Consider the following 27,328-nt stretch of genomic DNA (forward strand, 5'->3'; position numbering starts at 1 on the left):
TACAATTAGTTACTGGTCTCTCCTTCCCACCTGGCAGGAAAAACTTCAGAAGAGAAATTATGTCTTTTGGATCTTAACAGCTCTTGCATCTTGTACATAGGAAGTCCTCAATAAGTGAGTTACCTTCCTCCTGTTTAATCACCAACATGTTTTGTAACAATTTCAGGATCATACCAAATAGTTACAGCCCTTTGCTTATTTACACAAAATCTTCATCCACACCTTTTTGCCAGGAAATTAACTGGTTAACTGAAACATCACCACAAATAAAGTTTACATAATTTCATTTAAGTATTAGCAAAAAATGACAGCTAGGAAGAAAACCTCTTCCTTGGCTTTCTTATTCATTTTCATCATTTATTTACTCAGACTGACATTTTCTGCTGAATTGCAGGCGACTTATTTGCTGGCTAATGACCATGTTAAAGCGTTTACATTTGCAAACCACAGACTATTATGGAGATGGTTTGGCAAAATAAGACAACTGGAAGCAGTATAAAGATATAATTTCCCAAATTTAGTAGAATGGGAATATATCATAGTGATGCTATCTCCAGAGCAAAATGGTATTACTCTCTTTGAAATGTTTCTGGCATATATATTATGTTTATCTTTATGCATGCTGTTACTGTGATTTGTAGAAGTGAGTTTTTAAAGAACATTAAACTTAGACCTAATTCATATTAGCTAGTCAGAAAACATTTGAAAATTAACAAATCGTGGCTTTATCACTTATTATTTAAATGTTTTCGGGAATATGACCCATCTGAACCTTGATTTCTCATCTAAAAATGGGGAAAATGACCCAGCAAGTCACCTGGCACAGACTAGGAGCCCAGCAAATGGTAGTTTCTCACCACACCAGAGTATTCACAAGGAAAACCTAAGATGACATTATTAGAGCCTCCAGGAAACAAATCAGAGGTTGACTGTTTCTAGTTCCAGCTTTGACTTTTATTCAGTATATCTCTTGTCTCTGAAAGTGCTATCCTCTTTCTGAATACTAGCTTCACTGCATGAGATGTATGAATTAGAGATTTGCTGAGGGCAGGTAATCCTGAGGCCAACTATCCTACTTACAGGGAAAATACTCCTAGAGGAGAACCAGTAAAGGGTCTTGGCAAAACCAGTTGCTCTAAGGTATTCAGAGACCAGATTGGCTTCGGGGAAACTCTTATCTCTTAAGCCAGGTGAACAACCACTATTTACCTGCTGCAGGACCTCTGGATTTTGCTGCATAAAATGTAACAGTCTCTGACCAGCCTGGGTAGCCTCTCGGCATCGAAGTGATTTCTTGCCCTCCTTTGCTATGTGCTTGAAGAGGTAGGTGACGATGTAGTCTAAACTGGTACAGCAGCTGGAGGAGACGACTGTGTCTGTGTGAACAACAAATGAGAATTCACCTGCATGACTAAAGCGTTTGTCTCATCTCACTCTAACGCCTAAATTAAGAAAAAAACAAAAACAATTTCTGGTTTCAAAGCACTTTTATCAAACTGTAAACTCTGAGGATTTTTGCTTTGCTTATCTCTAAACCCAATGTCAACTACAGGACTTCACATAGAGACACATTAGTAAGTAAATGATTCCTGGATTGCATTGGACAGAATTTTCCATGTGTGACCTTAATGACCTTCTGTTCACTTTAAGTGTCTTTATTAAATATCTACATGGTACAAAGTGCTCTGCTTCAGGGGAAACTGGGTGTAAACCTGGCACAAAGTACTTTGCTTCGGGGAAACCCTCGCCCTTGTGTCAAAGAGATTATGATTTAGACATAAGCCACTGGAGCACAGTGTTGTGTAGAATGAGGATCACACTGCTGTGAAAAGTTTGAGAGAGATATTGCATTTGGATGAGGATCAAGGAGGGTGTGGTGAAGGAGGTAGCACCTGAGATGGGCTGGGAAAAGTTATTTCAGCTAAACACAAGGAAGGACAGTTTTCAGATGGAGAGATTAGCACAGTACACATAATATGGTGAGAAGGTATGGATTTTGAAGCCAGAATTTCAATCTAGTTTCAAACTCCATCTTTTCCAGCTACTTGCTGTGTGTTATTGTGAAGGAGCCAGTTAAGCTTTCTCATCATTTGTAAAATATGTGGCAGAGCTGAACGAGGAGAAAAATAACTAGAAATTCTCACAGTAAAAATTACTGATACTTATTGAGAGCTTACTATGCTTAATGAACAACACGAGTGCCTAGAGGGTATTATGCTAAGTGAAATAAGTCAGACAGAGAAAGCTAAATACCATATGAGTTCACTTATATGTGAAATCTAAAGGAAAAGAAAACAAATGAACAAACACGACAGAAGAGAAACAGTCACAGATACAGAGAGCCGACAGGTGGCTGCCAGAGAAGAGGGGCGTGGGAGGAGGGAGGGAAACAGGTGAGGGAGACACGAGGCGCAAACTCTCAGTGACAAAATGAGTCGTGGGCATACACTGTACAGTGTGGAGGATATAGCCAATAATATCTTAGTAGATTGACAGATGGTAACTAGACTCCATAGTATTTTACCATCATGTAATGTTTAGAAATACTGAATGACATCAGACACTAACATAGTGTTGTAGGGCAATTATACTTTAAAAACAAACTCACAGAAACGATATCTGTGGTTATCAGAGGTAGCTGGTTAGCAGGAGGGGGAGCTGGATGAAGGTGGTCAAGGGGTATAAATAACACTGCTGTATATTATATATTAAAGTTGAGTATATCCTATGAATACCCATCACAAGGATGAGTATTCTTATATTTTTAACTATAGGTGATGATAAATGATAAATTTGATAAATGATAGGTGATAAATACCAAACTTATTGTGGTAATCATTTGGGGATGTATATAAGTCAAATCATTATGTTATACACCTTAAATTTGTACAGTCAAATTGTCAACTATATCTCAAAAAAACTGGAAGGAGAAAAATATGGTAGTTATTACTAATTTTCCCTCATGGTATATTTAGGGAGTAGGACTTATGGTTTGAGTAAAAGAATGTGTAGGCTGACAAAATAGTTTGGGATCTTCCTTAAGGGCATCCAGTAGTAGGTCACACATTTATATACAATCTGAAACACAACAGAGGTGTTAGTGAAGGTTTTTATTTTTATTTTTTTGGCAAGTAAGTGACATGATTTCTCTGTACACTAAATAACATTTCATATATCTCTAACAACCACTTCTGTATATAATAGGTACTGTTATTTGCATTTTTCTAATGAGAAAAATGAAGCTCAGTTCAATTCAGTTCAGTTCAGTCGCTCAGTCGTGTCCGACTCTTTGTGACCCCATGAATTGCAGCATGCCAGGCCTCCCTGTCCATCACCAACTCCTGGAGTTTACCCAAACCCATGTCCATCGAGTCGGTGATGCCGTCCAACCATCTCATCCTCTGTCGTCCCTTTCTCCTCCTGCCCCCAATCCTTCCCAGCATTAGGGTCTTGTCCAATGAGTCAACTCTTCACATGAGGTGGCCAAAGTGTTGGAGTTTCAGCTTCAACATCAGTCCTTCCAATGAACAGGTCCTGATCATCAGGACTGATCTCCTTTAGGATGGAGTGGTTGGATCGCCTTGCAGTCCAAGGGACTCTCAAGAGTCTTCTCCAACACCACAGTTCAAAAGCATCAATTCTTCAGCGCTCAGCTTTCTTCAGAGACAGCTTATCCAAAAGTCATGGTTTTGATTTAGAGCAAGACACTGCCCAGATTTTCTTTTGGCTAATAGTAATGTATGGACACAATTCTGGGGAGTTTATGATTAGTAACAGAAACAACAAAACAAACAATTAAAAACACGACAGGCCTCAAAAAAAATGGCAAATATAGTAGATTTAGAATAGAAGTAGATTGGGAGAGTAGGGCTGGAAGTAGCAGATTATAAACTTCTAAGGAATTAGTTACTTTCTTATTCATTTTACTCATCTCTAAAATTCTGAGACACATGTGTGCTGGTCACAGATTAGAGGTGAAACATCAGCTGATTTAACTAAAGAAGGGGTAGTAGTAGTGCTCAGTCGTGTCCGACTCTTTGCAACCCCACGGACTGTAGCCCACCAGGCTCCTCTGTCCATGGAATTCTCCAGGCAAGAATACTGGAGTGGGTTGCCATTCCTTTCTCCAATGAATGGATAGACAAAGCTAATCTGAGAAAGCTTTTTTAGGTCTCGAGTTCTGTTTAGTAATAATAGTAGAATCAATGTAACATTACAGTGTAAAAATTCTCTCACACACATTGTTTTAAGTGAAATGACATAGTAAACAGAGGTAGGTTTGGGGGCAAGTTCTGAAATATAGACAGAAGTACGTGTTTTAAATAGAGGACAATGGTAGATGATACAGAATCATGAGGGGTGATGAAGGTCTAAAAGATGGGCATGACTATAGTTTTGGGAAGCTGTGGAGCTATAGGCTTTTAAGAAAGGAGCTTTTATTTCCTCCTATAGTTATGGCATTTGATTAATTGTTTTTCTCTCCCCACTAACTGGGTTACTTTGCAGAAAAGGAAGTTTGGTTTTATTAATACAACCCTGGGAAGTAGTATATAATGTAGTAGAAAATTTTTAGGCCTAAAAGTCAGGTACAGACTTGTTGTACCTCTTTGCTTTTCTCTTTTCCTTCATATTTCTGCCTTTGAAGTCCCAATCGTGAAAGTAAATGGATTAAGTAACTTCACATCTACAAAAGGAAGCAAGCAGGAAAGAGATATGCTTCCCCTCACCAGTGAAGAGCGATATGCTATCAATCATACAAAAATTATCAAGACTTCACATAGATTTGGTGACCACATGCCATGCAGGTTGCATTAAAAGGGTCCAATCTACTGAGTCAGCTATGAAAAAGCCAGGTAAACACTTTAGACATGAAGGTTGGAGCATATATCCATGCAATAAAAGCAAGAAGAAGAGCTTCCATTATGGCTGATTTATTGTTGGGGGCTTTGAAAAGGATAAATGATATTTCAGGGTAGATTGAAAAGTGTGGAATCATAAGGATCATGGACCATTTTATCAAAGAAAGAATGAATAGTGCTGAGGATTATGTATTATTATTGGTCTTCTTTATTTGCAGCTGAAGCTATTGTGTGAGATTCAAATAATGAAACTCTCCTGAAATAAAAGAATGGGCAGAAGTAGCTCTTGGTATTCATAATCCATGATTTAGGCAATTTTGGACAGAACTTTTAAGCCCAACAGGCACTTTGTCCTCTCCAGCGACTTGCTGTTTCGCACTGAAACCACCGCAGGCCCCTTCTCTTCCGCAGCTGGCCTCCACAGGGAGCACGCACACTGGTAGCAGCCCCCCTGTTCACTAAGGCCTAGCACAGAACGCTGTTCGGAAAAGGTAGCTAACTGTATAGGAAAGAGCTGCTTAACTGAGAGTCAGAAGAATGATAACGGGGTTGAACTGAAATTTGGCTTTGACTCAAAATTTCTCATCACAGCAGAGGAGGGTATGAAGTGAAGTGAAGTGAAGTGAAGTTGCTCAGTCGTGTCTGATTCTTTGCGACCCTGTGGACTGTAGCTCACCAGGCTCCTCCGTCCGTGGGATTTTCCAGGCAAGAATACTGGAGTGGGTTGCCATTTCCTTCTCCAGGGGATCTTCCCGACCTAGGGATTGAATCCGGGTCTCCCGCGTTGTAGGCAGACGCTTTACCATCTGAGCCACCAGGGAAAATATGGTATGAGAGGCAAATTCAGAAATAAAAGGTCTATTTGGATGAAGCAGCAGTTTAGAGTTGACCCTATCTTCTAGATTAACTACTGAAGATTCAATTTGACTATATGAAGATTCAATTTCACCTCTGTAAAATGTGCTTACTACCACCTACTTTGTCTTGAGAAATTAAAGATTAGAGAGAGAAAGCATGTAAAGTCTGTAACATAGTGCCCAGCTCTAGTAGGTCTCTCCCTTTTCACTCCCCATTTATTTTCCTGGCTGTTTCAATTCCTGAAACACCAAGCCTGTCATTCGATCTAGCTCATCTGTATCTTTCTTCTCTTTGTAGCACGTTTTTGGTGGGAGAAACTAAAGAAGAAGGCCTCTAAATTTCTAAACATTCCTGGAATGTTCTACTTCTTTATTACATTTATAACATTAACTTCAATTCAAGCACATGCTCATAACAACATATATTCTTTATTAATAATGAAACTTTTAAGAATAATGAACTTGATTAGGGTAACTTCTGATGGTTTCTAGTGGGTTTTCGCTTGCCCCCACCTTTTCCTGTTTTGCCTTCTGTGCCATCCTTTGCTTTCTTGGAATGCAGCCTCATCCCTGTCACGGCTCATCTTCAGAGGCTTTCCCTGATCACTTCTAAAAAAGCCATAGAATCATTCCATATTCATTATTTTAAGTCTTGTTCAGCACTTATGATGATTTGATATTTTCTTACATGTGTGTGTTTACTGTTACCTCTCATCTCTAGAATATAAACTTCACATTAGCAGAGACCTTACCTATCTTATTCTCTTCAGTACTATCAAGATCTAGAATGGAACTTGGTACATAGCATGTGCACAGTTGATATTTATTAAATGAATGAGTTGAGAGCCGTTATTAACAGTGGATTTTTGTAAGCCCTGTGCTGGCCTCTATATGTAAGAGTATGGGGGTAGGTAATAGTGGTGGTTTCCCCCACAGTCAGGCTCTCCCATCAGGATGCTTCCATTAGCCTCCTATACTTATCTATCAGTGGGCAGACAGAATGAACACCACAATCACAGAAAACTAACCAAACTGATCACATGGACCACATCCTTGTCTAACTCAATGAAACCATGAGCCATGCCGTGTAGGGCCACCCAAGACGGATGGGTCATGGTGGAGAGTTCTGACAAAATGTGGTCCACTGGAGAAGGGAATGGCAAACCACTTCAGTATTCTTGCCTTGAGAACCTCATGAAAAGTATGAAAAGGCAAAAAGACAAGACACTGAAAGATGAACTCCCCAGGTTGATAGGTGCCCAAATATGCTACTGGAGAAGAGTAGAGAAATAACTCCAGAAAGAATGAAGAGACGGAGCCAAAGAAAAAACAACACCCAGTTGTGCATGTGACTGGTGATGGAAGTAAAGTCCGATGCTGTAAAGAGCAATATGGCATAGGAACCTGGAGTGTTAGGTCCATGAATCAAGATAAATTGGAAGTGGTCAAACAGGAGTGGCAATAGTGAACGTTGACATTCTAGGAATCAGTGAACTAAAATGGACTGGAATGGGCGAATTTAATTCAGATGACCATTACATCTATTACGGTGGGCAACAATCCCTTAGAAGAAATGGAGTAGCCCTCAGTCAATAAAAGAGTCAGAAATGCAGTACTTGGATGCAATCTCAAAAATGACAGAATGATCTCTGTTCATTCCCAAGGCAAAGCATTCAGTATCACAGTAATCCAAGCCTATGCCCCAAGCACTAATGCCAAAGAAGCTGAAATTGAATGGTTCTATGAAGGCTTACAAGGCCTTCTAGAACTAACACCAAAAAAAGATGTCCTTTTCATCATCGGGGACTGGAATGCAAAAGTAGGAAGTCAGGAGATACCTGGAGTAACAGGCAAGTTTGGCCTTGGAGTACAGAAAGAAGCAGGGCAAAAGCTAACAGAGTTTTGCCAAGAGAACGCCCTGGTCATAGCAAACACCCTCTTCCAACAACACAAGAGACAACTCTACACAAGGACATCACCAGAAGGTCAACACCGAAATCAGATTAATTATATTCTTTGCAGCCGAAGATGGAGAAACTCTATACGGTCAGGAAAAACAAGACTGGGAGCTGATGGTGGCTGAGATCATGAACTCCTTATTGCAAAATTCAGACTTAAATTGAAGAAAGTAGGGAAAACCACTAGACCATTCAGGTATGACTTAAATCAAATCCCTTACGATTATACACTGGAAGTGACAGATAGATTCAAGGGATTAGATCTGATAGACAGAGTGCCTGAAGAACTATGGATGGAGGTTTGTGACACTGTACAGGACGTGGTGATCAAGACCATCTCCAAGAAAAAGAAATGCAAAAAGGCAAAATGGTTGTCTGAGGAGGCCTTACAAATAGCTGAGAAAAGAAGAGAAGTGAAAGGCAAAGGAGAAAAGGAGAGATATACCCATTTGAATGCAGAGTTCCAAAGAACAGCAAGGAGAGATAAGAAAGCCTTCCTAAGTGATTAATGCAAAGAAACAGAGGAAAACAATGGAATGGGAAAGCCTAGAGATCTCTTCAAGAAAATCAGAGATACCAAGGGAACAATTCATGCAAAGATGGGCTCAATAAAGGACAGAAATGGTATGGACCTAACAGAAGCAGAACATTAAGAAGAAGTGGCAAGAATACACAGAAGAACTGTACAAAAACGATCTTCATCACCCAGATAACCACAATGGTGTGATCACTCACCTAGAGCCAGACATCCTGGAATGTGAAGTCAAGCGGGCCTTAGGAAGCACCACTACGAACAAAGTTAGTGGACAGGATGGAATTCTAGTTGAGCTATTTCAAATTCTAATGATGTTGTTAAAGTGCTGCACTCAATATGCCAGCAAATTTGGAAAACTCAGTAGTGGCCACAGGACTGGAAAAGGTCAGTTTTCATTCCAATCCCAAAGAAATGCAATGTCAAAGAATGTTCAAACTACCACACAATTACACTCAAGTTACATGATTGCAAAGTGATGCTGAAAATTCTCCAAGTGAGGCTTCAACAATACGTGAACCGAGAAATTTCAGATGTTCAAGCTGGATTTAGAAAAGGCAGAGGAACCAGGGATCAAATTGCCAACATCCTCTGGATCACAGAAAAAGCAAAAGAGTTCCAGAAAAACATCTATTTCTGCTTTATTGACTATACCAAAGCCTTTGACTGTGTGGATCACAATAAACTGTGGAAAATTCAAGAGACAGGAATACCAGAGCACCTGACCTGCCTCCTGAGAAACCTGTATGCAGGTCAGGAAGCAACAGTTAGAATTGGACATGGAAACAACAGACTGGTTCCAAATTGGGAAAAGAGTACGTCAAGGCTGTATATTGACACCCTGTTTATTTAACTTATATGCAGAGTACATCATGTAAAATACTGGGCTGGATGAAGCACAAGCTGGAATCAAGATTGCTGGGAGAAATATCAATAACCTCAGATATGGAGATGATATCACCCTTATGGCAGAAAGTGAAGAGGAACTAAAGAGCCTTTTGATGAAAATGAAAGAGGAGAATGAAAAAGTTGGCTTAAAACTCAACATTAAAAAAACTAAGATCATTGCATCCAGTCCCATCACTTCAAGGCAAATAGATGGGGAAACAATGGAAACAGTGAGACTTTCTTTTCTTGGGCTCCAAAATCACTGCAGATGGTGACTGCTGCCATGAAATTAAAAGACGCTTGCTCCTTGGGAGAAAAGTTATGACCAACCTAGACAGCATATTAAAAAGCAGAGACATTACTTTGCCAACAAAGGTCCATCTAGTCAAAGCTATGGTTTTTCCAATAGTCATGTATGGATGTGCGAGTTGGACTATAAAGAAAGCTGAGTGCTGAAGAATTGATGCTTTTGAACTGTGGTGTTGGAGAAGACTCTTGAGGGTCCCTTGGACAGCAGAGAGATCCAACTAGTCAATCCTAAAAGAAATCAGTTCTGAATATTCATTGGAAGGACTGATGCTCAAACTGAAGCTCCAATACTGTGGTCATCTGATACGAAGAACTGACTCGTTGGAAAAGACCCTGATGTTGGGGAAGATTGAAGGCAGGAGGAGAAGGGGACGACAGAGGAGGAGATGGTTGGATGGCATCACCGACTCAACGGACATGAGTTTGAGTAAGCTCCAGGAGTTGGTGATAGACATGGAAGCCTGGCGGGCTGCACTCTTGGGGGTTGCAAAAAGTTGGACACGACTGAGCAACTGAACTGAACTGAACTGAATAGTGGTGGTGGATGGGCAATTTAAAACAGGAAAAATATAATCACTTTTGTCATTTATCTTTCTCTCTTCCTACATTATAGCTGGCCTGAAACTAAGAATGCTAGTGAATGATTAAGAAAAAAACTTAATATCATGTTAAGCATATTAGGCAAGTCACTATTCTATCACTGGTTCAACTATTTTGTACCACCCTCTCATTTTTCTCACTGAGGTTACAGTGGAACTGAAGTTTGCTTATAACCCAAATAATACCTATAAATGCCTCTTTGAAAAATTTTCACTGTTGGGAAAGAAGAAACCCAAGTAATTACTTTCAACAGTCTAATTGCCTTTCTTGAAGACAGAGGGCACAATTCACCTGCCAAACTGTGACCTTTATCAGGTGGATCCAGCAGGGTGAACAAGAATGGGTTGTAGAGTTATAAAGACTCCTAGAGTAGCCAGTTATTAGTTGTATGACCTTAGGCAAGTTGTTTTACCTCTCTCGGCAGGAGCTTACTCATCTGTATAGTGAAAATAATATTACCTAATTAATTCATTCAATATATACTTATTGAGCACTTACTGTATGTTAGGAACTGGGAAAAGAGTAGTGATCGATACAGTCAAGGAGGAAGCTTACAATCAAGTAGGAAATAAGGACAAACAATACTATTAACATATTTGATCTAGTTTTAGTATGCAGAGTGCTTCTGAGAATGAAATGAATGAAGAACACATGTGAAAATACTTATGACTGTATCACGTACAGAGTCCGTGTCTATGGTCATACATTCATAAGTGGCAGCACTGGGACTTAAATTCAAGTTCAGTATTTCCTTCATTATGCCACTTTGTCAAGATTCCTTTGAGAGACTTCTTAAAATGCAGATTCCAGGCTTAAGATCACAGTCTGTGAGTACAACATAGCCATCTGCAACTAATTCAAAACCTTGAAGTACTGCTATGATATGAGATAAAAGAATGTTAAGACAAACTGTAATAAAAAAAGACAAGACTTCAGTTTCTGTCCATGAAGGATTAACTGCTATGAGAATTTTTTCCTTCTGCCATAAACAACTAGAAAACAGGACAAAATATATGAAACAACATTTTTCAATTACTGCACAAGAAGCAGTATAGGACTATTAAACCAGAGAAGGAGGGAAACAAATGAAGTAATACCTACACAACTGCTCAAGCTTATTGCCCAAAGCAGTTTCCAGGCTACTGACCAGGAAAGGGGAACCCAAACAAAGCCAAGCGGTCTCAGTGAGTTGAATCTGGGGAGGCTGAGGCAGCTGGAACTTCTGGGACTGAGTATCAGAGAGTGGGAACTATTTGAGAAGAGAACTCTGAAGATCTGTAATGGAGTTCTCTTCAGTCTTTAAACAATGTAACAGAGACACATAACACGTGTAACTGGAGTTCCAGAAGGAATAGAGACAGAGAGAGAGAGGTAGACTGTAATTATTTGAATGCAAACTGTGATTACATCATTTGATGGTGTAGATGATAAACCTTAGAGTACCACTAAAAATTAAGAAGTATGGCTAATAAGCTCATAGGGGATATAGAATGGAGTCATAAAAAACATTTAATTAATCCAAACTAAAAGAAGGAGGAAAAAGAGACAAAAGCAAGAAAAAACAAATAGCAATATTGTAGATTTAAACTCAAATATACTGGTAGTTATATTAAATGTTAATGGCTGAAACACTTTATTAATAGAAGGCAGAGATAGTCAGATTTTATATAAAAATATGACCTAACTATAAGCTATATGTTAGGCAAATATGTCCATATCCTAATCCCTGGAACTTGTGAATGTGTTAGGTTACATAGCAGAGAATAAAGTTGCAGATGGGTTAAGGTTGCTAATGGGTTGAAGTAAAAATAGGGAGATTATCCCTGATTATATGGGTAGGCCCAAGGTAATTCCATGGGTTGTTGAAAGTGAGAGAGAGAGGCAGAAGACCTCAGAATCAATTGGAGATGCATCTGTGGGAGAACGCTCAGGTCGTCAGTGTTGCTGGCTTTGAAGACGGAGGACAGGAGCCATGAGTCAAGGCACGCAGGTGATCTCCAGGGGCTGAAGAAGGCAAGGAAACAGATTTGCTCCTAGAAAGGAAACAGCTCTGCTGACACTTTGATTTTAGTCTGGTGAGACCCACGGCAGACTTATGAAGTAAAGAACTACAGGACAGTAAATTTACGTTGTTTTAAGTCATCAAGTTTGTAAAACTTTGTTACGACAGCAACAGAAAATGCCTGATGTCATTAAGAAACCAACTTTAAACAGAGACACACAAAGATTAAAGTGAAATGATGGAAAAAGAGGCTAACCCCAATCAAGAGAATGCTGGAGAGGCTAGCAATACCAGACAAAGTAGATTTCTGAGGAGAGAATATTGCCAGAAATAAGCTGTGTCATTTAAGGATAAAGGGGTAAATTAATCAAGGGGACATAACAATCCTAAATATATACACACACACTTGGTAACAGAGCTTCAAAATACTTTATATAAAAACCGATAGCACTAAAAGGAGAAATGGACAAATTCATAATTATGGTTAGAGGCTTTAGCACTTATCTTTTGGTAATTCAAAGGACAAGTAGAAAACAGACAAACAGACAAAAAAATAACCAGTAAAAATACAGAAAATGTGAACATTATCAAGCAATTAGATCTGATGCTTAGAGAACATTCTTCCCAACAACAATGGAATACACACATCCATTTCAAGTGCCCATGAAACATTCACTGTACTGTGGACCATAAAAAACATTCAATAACAACAACTGAGTATATTCTATGACTAAAATAAAATTAAACTAGAATTAATAACAGAACTATCAGAAATTAAACAATGTGCTTCTAAGTAATACCTCATAGGTGAAAGAAGAAATCACTAGGGTAATTAGAAAATACTTTTAACTGAAAAGAAAAAGTCCCCAAATATATAAAAATTTTATGAGTTATAGCCACAGCAGTACTTAAAGCACTACATGTGTATATGAGAAAAGAAACAAGGTCTAAGATCAGCAATGTAAGCTTCTACTTGAAAAAAATCAGAAAAGGAAAAGCAAATAAACTGAAGGAAGGAAATTATGAAGATCATACATGAAGTCAATGAAATAAAAAATAGAACAATAGAGAAATCAGTGAAAAATGAAAGTTGGTTGTATAAAATTGATAAACCTAGAGCAAGTGTTCCCAAGAAAAAAAACACACAAATTGCCAATGTCAGGGATTAAAGAGGGAACATTACTAGAGATCCTAGAGAAATCAACTGTGTAACAAGAGGGTGGTGGTGGTAGTTTAGTTGCTAAGTCATGCCCTACTCTTGCAAGCCCAAGGACTGGAGCCTGACAGACTCCTCTGTCCATGGCATTTCCCAGGCAAGCCTACTGGGTTGGGTTGCCATTTCCTTCTCTAGCGGCTCTTTCCCATCCAGGGATCGAACCTGTGTCTCCTGCATTGCTGCTGCTGCTGCTAAGTTGCTTCAGTCATGTCCAACTCTGTGCAACCCCATAGACGGCAGCCCACCAGGCTCCCCTGTCCCCGGGATTCTCCAGGCAAGAACACTGGAGGGGGTTGCCATTTCCTTCTCCAATGCATGAAAGTGAAAACTGAAAGTGAAGTCGCTCAGTCGTGTCCAACACTTTGCGACCCCATGGACTGCAGCCTACCAGGCTCCTCTGTCCGTGGGATTTTCTAGGCAAGAGTACTGGAGTGGGTTGCCATTGCCTTCTCTGTCCTGCACTGCAGGCGGATTCTTTATCACTGAGCCACCACGGAAGACATAACAAGAGGATAACATGAACAATTTTATGTCAATAACATGAACAATTTTATGTCAATAATGTCAGATAAACTTTAAATGAAATTTCAGGAAGCATATGCAAAAAATTTCATTTTTGATTATAAGGTGAAGCTTTTTTATTAATAAATTCATAATGTGATTTAATTTATACAATATTGATAGCTTTCTAAGTATAAATAAGTATAGAAGCAATTTAGATAAATATAAAACATAATATATAATACAGTAAAAATTTAATTGTTATACTACTAGTCACTAATAAAAATGACATCTGAAATAATATTCTTACAAAACTATCAATGATTGATAGAAAGTAGAGATAATTTAAATGACATAAATAGCATAAAATATTTTTGAATCAATAAGAAAGTGTTTAATTGTCTTTTGTATTTTATTCAGAGGTGTATCTGGTAAAACAATGCAGGAATGAATATCTTGCTAGAATTTTGAGAGGATACTCAGTCACTTGAGTGACCTATTTTTTTATGTTTGCCTTCACTGTCTGTTCTTTTTAGTTACAAACTTAAAGATGAACATATTTCATAGTAATAAGAGAGGATGGAAACATGCAAATTTTTATTGTGAATAAAAATGTTCTTCTGCAAAAAAAAAAAAAAAGAAATGAATAATTTCCTTTAAAGATACAGCTATCAAATACTACTCAAGATATAATAGGAGACTGAAATAGTCCTATATCCATTACAGAAATTTAATTTATAGTTAAAAACTTTCTAACAAAGAAAAATCTAGGCCTAGTGGTTTCACTAGGGCATTCTATTAAACATTTAAGGAAGAACTGATAACAATTCTACACAAACTCTTTAAGAAAATGAGAGGAGGGAACTTTTCTCAACTCATTTCTGACAGCCCTATACCAACACTAAAACAACGCAAAGATACGAGAACAGAAAACTATTAAAGAAGAATTACAGAAGAATCCATCATAGCTGTCATGAACATAGATATAAAAATATGTATCTAAATTTTAGAAAATTTAATCTATTAATTTATAAGCAGGACAATACGTTGTGACCAAGTGTGGAATGCAAAGTTGCTTTAACATTCAAATATCCATCAATATGATGATTAATACCATGCAATGTATTAACAGACAAACAACAAAAAACCATAAGATTATCTTAGTATATGCAGGAAAAGAATGTGATAAAATTCAACACCCATTCATGATAATACTCTCAGAAAACTACAAAAGAAATTTTCTTAACAAGATACAGAAGATCTACAAAAAAACCTAGTGAATGAAGTGAAGGTTGCTCAGTCGTGTCCAACTCTTTGCGACCCCATGGACTGTCTAGTCCATGGAATTCTCCAGGCCAGAATGCTGGACTGGGTAGCCATTCCCTTCTCCAGGGGATCTTCCCAACTCAGGAATTGAACCCAGGTCTCTCACACTGCAGGCGAATTCTTTACCAGCTGAGCCACAAGGAAAGCCCCAGAATACTGGAGTGGGTAGCCTATCCCTTCTCTAGTGGATCTTCCTGTCCCAAGAATCGAACCTAGAGCTAGCTAATCTTATATTGAATGGTGAAAGAATATATCTTTCTCCATAACACTGGAGACAAGGGAAGAATGTTTGCTACCGTCACTTCCATTCAACATTTTACTATAGGCTCTAGCCAGTGTAATAAGGTAAGGAAAAAAAGCCATACAGATTCAAAAAGAGGTAAAACTATCTTTATTTGCAGACACATCTATGTAGAAAGACACACCTATCATAAAGAAATCTGTGAAAAGCTACCAGAATTAATAAGTCAGTTTAGCAAGGTTTCAGAGTATATGGTCAACACACAAAGAAATCAATTGCAATTCTACATGGTAGCAAAAACAACAGACATTGAAATCAATACCATTTACAAGAGCATAAAAACATAAAATACTTAGTTGGATAAGACTTATATATTCAAAACTTCAAAAATGCTGTTGAGAAAAGGTAAAGAAGATCCAAATAAATGGAAAGATATGCCATTTTCAGGAACTGAACACTCAATATTGCTAAGATGTCAGTTCTCCCCAAATTGGGCTACAGATTCAATGTAACCCAATAAAAATTCTCCTGCTCATTTTTTAATCTAACAAGAGAAATTGACACGTTGACTCTAACATTTATATATATAAAAAAAGGCAAAGGTCAGAATAGTCAAGACAATTTATAATGAAAAAAACAAAATTAGAAGGCTATACTATCTGATTTTAAGACTTACTATAAAATTAGGATAGTACAGAAATGTTCTTCAACAATGTGCTAGAACAATTGAATATCCATGTTAAAAAAAGAATTCTAGCTTTTATCTCATAATAGGAGTGAAAGTTGTTCAGTCGTGTCCAATTCTTTGTGACCCCAAGGACTAATACAATCCATGGAATTCTCCAGGCCAGAATACTGGAATGGGTAGCCTTTCCCTTCTCCAGAGAATCTTCCCAACCCAGGGATTGAACCCAGGTCTCCTGCATTTCGGGTGGACTCTTTACCAGCTGAGCCACCAGGGAAGCCTCTTATAATACTATGTACAAAAAATAAATTGAATGGACCATAGACCTAAACATAAGAGCTAAAACTACAAAACTTTTAGAAGCACAGAAAAAGACCTTTATGGCCTCAGGTTAATAAGCAAAGATTTCTTAGGATAGGACACAAAAGACATGATCTCTAAGAGAAAAAAATAATTGGACTTCCTCAAAATTGAAAACTTTTACTCTTCAGAAGATACTGTTAAGAAAATAAAAAAGACACGACAAAATTGAAAAAATATTTGCAAAACATGTATTTGATAAAATATTTGTACCTACAATATATAACAAACACTTTCAAGATAAAATAACTCAGAAAAACTGGGTAGAAGATTGGAACAACTACTTCACCAAGAAGATACATAAAAGGCAAGTAAGCATGAAAAGATGCTCAAATCAACATTCATTAGAGAAATGCAAATTAAAAACACAAGGAGATTCCACCTCATGCCCATTAAGATGATTGAGATTAAAAAGACTGATAATCAGGACTTCCTTGGCAGTCCAGTGGTTAAGAATCGGCCTTGCAATGCAGGGAACGTGGGTTCAATCGCTGGTTGGGGAACTAAGCTCCTACATGCCATGGAGCAACTAAGCCCGAGTGCCTCAACTACTTGAGACTGCGCAGGGAAACTACAATGAAAGATCTTGCATGACACAAAGATGATAGCTCCTGCATGCCACATCTAAGATCCAAAGCAGCCTCTGCCTCCTACCCGCAAAAGACTGAAAATAGCAAGTGTTAGGGAAGATAGAGGGCAACTGGAGCCCTTATACATTGCTGCAGGGAGCAAAATGGTACAGTCACTTTGGAATAGTTTGGCAGATTATTTGTCCACAGAATGACTTGTGCATGAATGTTCATAGTAGCATTATTCAAAACAACCAAATAATGGAAACTACCCAAAGTTACCAGTTAATGAAAATATATTAACAAATTAACAAATGTGGTAATCCATATAATGGAATAATACTGAGCAATAGAAAGATAAAAACTGATTCGCAAAAAAAGGCATTATGCTAAACGGAAGAAGCCAGACACAAAGGACTATATGTTACATGATTCCACTTATATGAAATTCTGGAAAACGCAAACTACAGTGAGAGAAAGTAGACAGTAGTTCCTTGGGGCTGGAACTAGGGGGAGGGATTGATTAGAAGGGGTCATGAGGGAGCTTTTGTGGTGATGAAAATGTTCTGTTATCTTGGCTGTGGTGGTTCATGACTATGTATATATATTTGTCAAGAAGCATTGAACTGTTCACTTAAAATCAATAATTCTTACAGTGTGTAAATTGTACTTTAAAAAAGCTGATTAAAAATAAACCCTACGTCAAAATATGAAAAAGAGCATTTTCTGTCTTTTAAGTAATAGTTACAATCTTTCAGATTGGTTAAACAATCTTTCCCCTTTTGTAGGATGATCATCTCAAAAGCACCTCCTCTAAGAGACCACAACCAAGTTCTTCCTCTAAATACAGTGTTCTCCCCGATACTCACCAAGAGCAGTGAGTCCCTCTGAGACAGATGTGAGGACATACAGGAGTACAGGAGGATCTAAGTTGGTGATGAAGCTCATGTGGTCCTGGGTGAGACATTCCAAGAGTGGATAATACGACTGGCTCAGTTTCCGATATTGCTATAACAGAAATACTAAATGTCAAGCCACAGGGAAGCAAAAGACACGCTACAGTTCAGTGAAAATTGCCATTTATAAGACTGGAAATCGTGACCTTATTTACACATAAATATATAAATAAACAAACATATAAACAAAGATATATAAAATAATTAGGTTGGTGCAAACATAATTGCAGTTTCAGACTCTGAATTTTAAATAATTATGAAAAGGAAAGTGTGAAAGTGTTAGTCGTCCAATTGTGTCTGATTCTTTGCGACCCCATGGGCTGTAGCCCACCAGGCTCCTCTGTCCATGGAATTCTCCAAGCAAGAACACTGGAGTGGGTTGCCATGCCCTTCTCCAGGGGATCTTCCCGACCCAGGGATCAAACCCAGGTCTCTCGCATTGCTGGTACATTCTTTACCATTTGAGCTAGCCAGGAAGCCTGGGTATAAATCATTTTAACTAGGCTCAAATGCCATCTTTTTAAATCAAAAGAGGAACCATTACAATCAACACATTTTTGCCAATGAGAAATAAGTTTGTTTATTCCTGTAGCATAAAAATCCACGCTTTGGGATTCAATGAACTCATGAAAAGCATTTTCTGCCTCCTGCTGGTTATGGAAGCATTTTCCCTGCAAAAAGTTGATATGCTTGAAGAAGTGGTAGTCGGTTGGCAAGAGGTCAGGTGAATATGGCAGATGAGGCAAAACTTCATTCATTCAATTCATTCAATTTTTGAAGCATCGGTCGTGCGATGTACAGTCGGGCGCTGTTGTAGAAAAGAACTGGGCCCTTTCTGTTGACCAATGCCAGCTGCAGGCACTGCAGTTTTCGGTGCATGTCTTCAATTTGCTGAGCATACTTCTCAGATGTAATGGTTTCATCGGGGTTCAGAAAGCTGGAGTAGATCAGACCGGCAGTGGACCATCAAACAGTGACCATGACCTTTTTTTTGGTGCAAGTTTGGCTTTGGGAAGTGCTTTAGAACTTCTTCTTGGTCCAACCACTGAGCTGGCCATCTCCAGTTGTTGTATAAAATCCACTTGTCATCACAAGTCACAATTTGATTGAGAAATGGCTCATTGTTGTTGCAGAGAATAAGAGAAGACGCCACTTCAAAACGACAACTTTTTAAATTTTCAGTCAGCTTATGAAGCACGTATTTATCAACCTTTTTCACCTTTCCAATTTGCTTCAAATGCTGAATGACTAGAATGGTCGATGATGAGTTCTTCAGCAACTTCTTGTGCAGTTTTAAGAGGATCAGTTTCAATGACGGCTCTCAATTGGTCATTGTCAACTTCCAATGGCCGGCTACTGTGCCCATTTTCAAGGCTCTCATCGTCTCCTTTGCAAAACTTCTAGAACCACTACTGCATTGTATTGTATGCTGTGCTTAGTCACTCAGTTGTGTCTGACTCTGTGCAACTCCATGGACTGTAACCCGTCAAGCTCCTCTGTCCATGGGGATTCTCCAGGCCAGAATACTGGAGTGAGTTGCCATGCCCTTCTCCAGGGGATCTTCCTAACCCAGGGATTGAACCACACTGCAAATGGATTCTTTACTGTGTGAGCAACCAGGGAAGCCTGACTGCAATATTCATTAGCAGTTTCTGGGCCAAATGTGTTGTTGATATTACGAGCTGTCTCTGCTACTTTACAACCCATTTAGAACTCAAATAAGAAAATTACTCAAATTTGCTTTTTAATATCATTTCCCTAGTCTAAAATAAATATAAAATAAATAGCAAGTAATAAGTCATTAGCAAAAAAATATAAAGTGATAAATGTGTATTAAAATGATGTATAACATAACCACATTTATTTAAGAATGTATTCAATACCAAATGGCAAAGTTCAACAGTGCAAAACTGCAATTTCTTTTGCACCAACCTAACATATGGAACAAATGATGTAATGATTTTCAATTCAGCATTTAAAGGAATTCTAATAAAAATATGTTGATCTCTAGAAGTCCTAATTTGAAGCTATAGTATAGCATAGTATGTGATTTCAATTTGCCTTATATGGTTAACAGTTAAGCGTAAGCAACACTGTTATATTAGTATGGAATTTAGAAGACTGAATCATTTTTCTAGACTGCAATAATATAACACAGAACAGTGCTTAACAGGGGCTAGGGAACCTTTTTTTTTTAACACAAAGAAATCTGCTGTTATAATAGGATTTGGTATCATCATCTGCTGTATTCACACAACGTCAACCCATCTAACTAAATCATAACTGGGTAAATGGCTTAATATTTACCATACACAACAGGCAAAAGATAAGTGCATGAGAAATACACCTGGAAAACCTCAAATGAAACTCAAACCAGTATCAAAGAAGCACAACACTCATAAGAGAAATAAACCATAGCAATATTTATTAAAGTGAGATTAAAACTACCTCCATAAAAATCACATGGGGGTGCTTGTTAAAAACGCAGTTTTCTGATCCCCAGTTCAGACTCAACAAAATGAAAACCTCTGGAACAAGGTCCTGAAAAGGGCATTTAAAAAGTATATTCTAAGGGAGTCCTATGCATCCTCAATTTTGAGATTACTGAGTTAAAGATTTGCTTGTCTACTAGAAAAAAGATCAGAGAAACTCCTGGAGCCATATCAGGTTTTCAAACATTTTTTTTGGTGGGCCTCAACTGCTAAATGAAGAGCCCCTTCAATGAGGAGGCTGTGGCACATGGCTGATCTGACTCGTCTCTTCTTCATAATTTCTGTCACACAGGCAGCCTTCAATGAGCATTCCATTCTCCTGCAGAGAGGTTGGACACCTTTGGCTTGAGATGCGTTTTTTTGTTGTTTGGTTTTTGGGTTTTTTGGGCCGTGCCGTGTTGCTTGCGGGATCTTAGTTCCCTGACCAGGGACTGAACCTGGGTCCCTGGCAGTGAAACTGCAGAGTCTTAACCACCAGACTGCTAGGGAATTCCCAAGATGTGGTTTTATGAAGACTAGCTTAGAAAGGTGGAAGAGGGCAGCGCTAGTCCATTAGAATGTCAGGAAGCATTTTTCATACAGGCTGACTAACGCAGGCCCCCGGATCTTACTTGTAGTCTTGGGCAGGTGGGAAAGCCTGAGCATGAATCTGGCTGTGTTACTGAAGTAATTACTGCAACCACATTGGGCATATATTAGCTTTTGTGTAATCAGGCAGAGATATTTAAAAAAAAAAAGTCTGATAACAACACAGCTCAGTGGAGAAGCCTGGAAATTTGAATTCCAGCAAGCACCCCAGGTGATTCTGCTGGGCTTCAAAGTTTGAAAACTACTTACATAAATCACTAAAACTAGACAGTAGGGTAGAAAAGGGACCTAGAGATCACTTTGTTAATTTACTCATGTTAGAGGTGAGGAAATTGAAGCCTAGAGAAATAGAGAAGGTGATTTAGTCAAGGTAAATGACCAGTGAGTGGCAGAGTTGAGACTATATACCAGGTTGATCAACTTCTAGTTTAGCGCTCTGTCCACCATATCAGAATGTTAAGGGAAAGGAAAGCCAAACAGCATGGGAGTAGACAGAGTAGAAGTGAAGGAAGGAGAAGAGCCTACAGTCATCCTGAATTTCTGCCCCAGGAAACACAGACCCTTTCTGAATTGTGAGCCCAGTTGTAAACAGTTAGTTGTAATTGCTAATTACACTTTCTCTAGACACAGAACTTGGATCACTCTAGATGACCAATTTGTCAGAAGATGCAGTTTTCAAAACTGCACATTTAATTATATAAAGACAGCCACTATAGTTGTTCTAATTCTGTACACTAAATCAAACGCTGTCCTAAAACACAAAAAGATCCAGTGCTGTTCTAACTTCTTGGCTTCACTGTAACAATTCTAAGCCTGTGGCAGTGTTACTTCACATTTCATACAAAGACTCCCATGATACAGGATTGCTTACTAGCAAGTCACTGTGGGACACTGACAGCAGCATTTTGACAAAGGCTTGGAGTACATTGTCAAAGTGGTTGTCCCCATACAACTTGAAGACGCCAAAGCTGACATAATTTCCACACAAGGCAGATTTGAGAGCTGAATAGCAGATGGAGATGCCCTTGAGTTTCATTGGATAAATCTGATCTTTTGAGAGGCTCCCAAGGGACAGGATCTGATTACCTGTTTCAGGGTGAAAGCAGAATGAGAAAGTGACATAAGTAGATGTAATTCAAAGCAGTTATGAGGCACATTATTCAACATTTTCACTTTATCGCTATTGTTCATTTTCCCCTACCGTTGTTCCAAGATTCACACCGTCCATATAATGAAAAATATAAATACATAAGGCAGTTTATATGGGAAGTACAAATGGCCCAGTGAAAATCAATCAAAGGTACTGGAGAAGTTTGATATTTTTGTCTGGATGGTGATTACATGAATATATGTAGATACATGAAAATTCATTTAGTTGTACTAAAGATTAGTTTATGTTCTTTAATATTTACATTATCTCTTCTTCAATAAGAAGTGAAAAAAAAGTAGGAGTAAATAATCAACTAAGTCAAGAAAAGATAACTTAGACAGATATATAAGTTACTCTAAATTGTGGGATGAATTTTCAACTTTTTCACATGAACTTGATATTGAGCTACTTCACTTTTAGGAGGATCACGGGTTTGGTACATGAAGTAAATGAAATAAGACACATAAATTCTTGGCATAGTACACAATAAATGTTACTTCCCTTTGTCCTTAGATCCTTTTTCAGAAGACCTAAAGAGATGATCATTTAAAAATTGTACTTAAATTCTATGTTTGACCATCAAAAACAAAGTAATGTTTATATAATCACCTTACAGTTTTTCTAGTTAGCATTTACAATCAACAATTTCTCTTTCTGAAATGTGTGCTAGTAAGGCATATTACTAGACAATATCCAAAAATGCTTTGTAAAAAATTATAAAGTCATATATGTTTCTTAGCTCTGCTTTTTCCTGTTCAAGTGAGTAACACTTCTAAAATTGAAACTAAATTCAATTTACAAAATTTAGAGGCATACTGTTGTGGTTCTGTACTGTGTCTATTGGGCTAAATAAGAATTAAGTTTCCCAGAACTCATTTCCCTGTACAGTTGTGGGCTAGAATTGAGCAAAAGAGAAATCTATACGAGATGTGGAAGATGAAAGTGAAGTAGCAGTATGACTTTCTGAAGGTTGTTGTGATTAGAGGCTGTGAGAAAAAGATGTAGAAATACCTTTGGGTTTTAGTTTGTCCTTGCTTCTTCCTGCTCGGTGTGAAGAACTGCAAGCCCTGTTGACCAATGACCCCACGCCTAGCCGCAAGGGCTTGGCAGCAAACGGGCAGAGCAGCGGCTACACAGAGGCGACAGCCTTCCGCTGCGTGCACATCGCGGCACCAGCCCCCTCACGCCACAGTCTCTCATGGTCTCACCCTAGCAGCTGGGGCTCCAGCTTTCAGATATCCTTGCCAGCTCCAACTTGTCCACCATGCCATTATTTCAGGAGGGCTGATTAGTGAGTTTTCTCCTGAACTTCCAGCTCCCACCTTGGAGATCCATTTTGCCATCTTTGCCCAAGATAGTACAACATCTAATTCCTAAAATAAACTCCCTATTCCATCAGTGTCACAGTGTTTGCTTTTCCCTGTTTGAATCTTGACTGATATGAATGTTATGAAAACCATATGCTTACTAAGGGGTTAAGAAGGACCAATAATTCTAGCAGAGCAAGAAACAGGACGAGGCCAAGGTGAAGGTTTCCTGCCCTTTATCTGCCTTTCTGAAACAGTTTCATACACATTTTTTTTTCTTTCTTTCTGTGAATCCTTAGAAGCCCAGTGGCTTTGCTTATAATTTATACATCTGAATGACAACACCATTGTGTTGGCTGAAGCATATCTTGGAATTTACTCCATACCACATTCTGTACCCTCTCTCATGATCTCATCCTAACTTCTCTTAGAAAGATATGGTAAGTTTCAACTCAATATGATAGTATTTACTTAATAGCTACTGGTGGGGAGAACAGATTTGTAAACAAATAATTCCATACAATGTGACAAACACTATCAGAGACATATGTCAGGATTTTATGGGAATAGGAGAGACTGACTTTGCTTGGGCAGGACGGCAGTGTGGGAAAGGCTTCACAGAACAGGCTGCTTCTCAATGATTAATCACAACTTCTCAGATGGACTTGAAGGGAGAGAAGAGTATTTCAGAGATGATGTGCACAGGCATGAAGGCCTGAAAAAGCAGGGAAGTGCAGGAGAGGGCAGTTCTCAACCACTGCTTTTACTACCTTCGCCTCCAAACAATCTAAATCAAGATACACGTTCCCTGTCCCCTTTCCTTTCCCAGAAAGAAAAGCACTGCTTGCATGTGATGGAAAAAGCTAGGATAATTTGATGGTAGTGGTGGTGGTTTACAAATTTTGAGTTAAGGAGGCTAGGGTCAAACAGAGAAAAGTGGGTCTTCCTAAGTCTTCTGGGGACTTCCTATGCTGAGGTCCTTATGGTTGGAGTAAAGATCCTATATTCTTCATCACAAGATGAAATAGGCAGACTAAGAACTGTGTTGGGAGAAAATTTTTGATTCTAAAAGACTGGATAACGTATCATCAAGAAGGATTAATTGTTTAGAATCACAACTTTTATCTCGTATTCAAGTTGCAATCTGGCATACATGTCTTTCGTACTATTTCAGACACATCTGTGTTAATTAAAACAGTAATTAGTATACCATTATGACCTTGAAAAAGTAGAATGAGTAACACTTCTGAAAGAGAAAACTATATTTCATTGTGCTCCAGTGGTTTTGCATTCCATGGTGGCTATAAATGACTATGGAAGAGAAGGCGTGTCCACATCATTTATTCACTCCAAACAGCATTATTCAATTTATGTTACTCAACAGTCCTTACTGAAATTGGAGTCCCTGCCCTCAAAAAGCTTAAAATCTAGCAGTTAGACTCACATTGCTCTAAACAAAAGTGACCAAGTTGAGATTTTGTTTTAGTGTTCCTCTATAGGTATGACAAGCCTCTTTGCTTCCCTATTCCACCCCACCCCTATAAAGTCCCATTTCCTTCCTTCCTGAGAGGGAGATCTTTATTAACCTGATGGACTGCTGGGTGATGAAGGCAGCCACTGAAACCAGTAACAGTTGCCCCTTGTAAAAAAGAAATGATACACTTTCTGTAATGAAATTAGAGAGTTCCCATGTTTAGAATCAAAAGGGAAATCTCTAATTGTTTCCCACTGACTATATCTGTCATAACTGGGAGCAGTTACAGTAACAGTACTTATAACTCACAAGGCTCTTATGTGGAGTAAAGGAGGCAGCATATGTAAAATGCTTACCCCAGTAACTGGCACAGTGCTTATGTAAACTATAACCATACACAATATTAGGGGTTCTTTTCTCTCTCCAGTCTACTAGCCTGTAAGTTCAGACATGGGGAGCTATGGCCTGAAAAAGAGGAGGAGGTAAAGCTGAGTGTGTCTGGTGTAGAATAATGTCACTTTCTTCTAATACATAATTCAAAGTAAGGACAATGCTATATATTTGACCACTTTCCTTCTATTCCTTCAAAAGAGAACTGGCTGAAGGGTATCACAGTGTGGATCTTTGGCCCTCAATCTACCATTTCTCTGTGCCCTCAAAAGCATACATTGTAAAGCATTGCTTATTCATTTGCCTGCGTCGGGTCTTCGTGTGGGACACGCACACCAGCTCTCCACTGTGTCGTGCGGGCTGCTCCCTAGTTGCAGCTTGTGGGCTCTCTAGGTGTGGTGCGGGCTCGTGGTTGCGGCGTATGGGCTTAGTGCCCTGGGGCACATGGGATCTTAGTTCCCCAATCAGAGATCAAATCTGCATCCCCTGCGTTGGAAGGTAGATTCTTAACCACTGGACTACTAGGGAAGTCCCAATAATAGTTTTAAAAAAAGGTGCAAGGGTTAAGAATACGGTAGTTGTATCTTATACCAGGAAGAACTAACAGTATGAACAATGTTACTTCCTGGTTTATAAAGCAATCTATTACACTAGTTTACCTTTTATTTTTCCCTTTTAATCTCTAAAATTTTAAAGTGAACTTGATATTTAGCTGACAGTTCTATAGGTTGAATGTCTTCATTTATCATCAAAACAGTTATGGGAAGAGAACTGCAAGCTTGCTGACATTATTTCAGGTCACTCAGCCCACTCTGTCTCTGCAAACCAGCTGAACCCCCTGGATGTAAGTGGTTTGAGACAGAAACGAAGCTGTGGATATGGAAAGGAATATAATATTTCCCTTTCAGGTTGAAAAAGATTAAAACAATGCAGCATTGATAAGCATGTGGGAAATTAAGAAAATTGTTGGGAATGTGAATTAGTATAACCATTCTAGAGGGCAATTTGGTTAAATTTATTAAAACTGTGGAAATCCACTTTTGGGAATACATTCCAAAACAAATGTTCACTACCATATCTCACTATCTCCTAGCATTTGCACTTATACACAGTCTCTATAAAAGCCAGCCTCTCAATATGTTGAACTAGCTCCCATCTCCTTTTATGTGCTTAAGAACAAAGCACAGCAATTTCCCCCTTTCTCTTCTATGCAATCTTTCTTTCTTTTTTTAAACAAAACCTTCTCTTGGCCCTACTTCCCTGCTTGATACTACTTCCCTTTGTAATGAAACTCCTTAAAAGAATCGTGATCTTCTTAAAAGAACTGTGTCTTCAGTTTCCCTCTGATTCTCTTGACACCTACTCCACTAAAAGTGCTCTTTTCAAGGTTCCTAATAACCTTTTCCCTAAATGTAATGGTCAACTCTTAGTCCTCACCTTCTTTGATTCACTGGCAGCTTTTGACACAGCTGATTAGACACACTCTCTCCTGATTATTCTCTTACTTCAGTGTTTGCCCATTCTCTCCTTCGCTGGTTCCTCCTCTTCTCCCTTCCCTCTTAACACAGAGTACTTTCAAAGTTAAACCTAAATCTTTTATATTTAAATCCACACCTCATACCCTGGCGACCCTCTCTTGTTTTGTAGCTTTAAATACCACCTAAGAGTTAATGACTCCCATATCTGTTTTTCTAGACCAGACCTCTTCTGATCCTCAGACTTTTATATGTGACTCTGTATTCAACACTTCCACTTGAATATCTACAATCAACACTTCAAGCTCAACAAAGCCAAAAGGGAACTTTTGATTCCCCCTCATACCCAGTTTCAGCCTTTACCCTCTCAGTTAATGGTAACTTCATCTTTCTAGTTGTTTATGACAAAATCCCTTGATACATATAACCAATCCATCAAGAAATTTGGTTTTACTTTCAGATATATACAGAATCCAACAACTTTTCACTACTTCCACTGCTATCACCGTGGTCAAAGCTAGTACAAAATCATGTCAGCCCTCTGCTCAAAACATTCTCAAGTCCTTCTCTCTCAGTTGGATTTAAAGCCCTGA

General features: G+C 38.6%; 1 protein-coding gene and 1 long non-coding RNA gene across 18 annotated transcripts in view; one reads left to right on the plus strand and one right to left on the minus strand.

Annotated features, from left to right (window-relative positions):
- LOC145517698 (uncharacterized) overlaps window positions 1-15,074 on the plus strand; it is a 30,214-nt gene extending 15,140 nt beyond the window's left edge. Inside the window, exon 2 of the long non-coding RNA XR_014062272.1 lies at window positions 15,023-15,074. This is a non-coding gene — a long non-coding RNA (uncharacterized LOC145517698). The remainder of the gene's footprint in view (window positions 1-15,022) is intronic.
- The window catches only part of RANBP17 (RAN binding protein 17), a 355,438-nt gene that overhangs the window by 29,943 nt on the left and 298,167 nt on the right, over window positions 1-27,328 (minus strand). For all 17 annotated transcript variants that reach the window (XM_081520766.1, XM_081520759.1, XM_081520765.1 and 14 more), the window contains 3 exons: window positions 21,811-22,025; window positions 17,773-17,911; window positions 1,210-1,376 (listed from right to left, as the gene is read on the minus strand). In XM_081520766.1, the coding sequence (XP_081376892.1) occupies window positions 1,210-1,376; window positions 17,773-17,911; window positions 21,811-22,025 (521 nt within the window). The remainder of the gene's footprint in view (window positions 1-1,209; window positions 1,377-17,772; window positions 17,912-21,810; window positions 22,026-27,328) is intronic.

Source organism: Giraffa tippelskirchi, chromosome 8 (genome assembly GCF_054371585.1).
Source record: "Giraffa tippelskirchi isolate mGirTip1 chromosome 8, T2T-mGirTip1v1.2.pri, whole genome shotgun sequence".
Classification (NCBI taxonomy): Eukaryota; Metazoa; Chordata; class Mammalia; order Artiodactyla; family Giraffidae; genus Giraffa; species Giraffa tippelskirchi.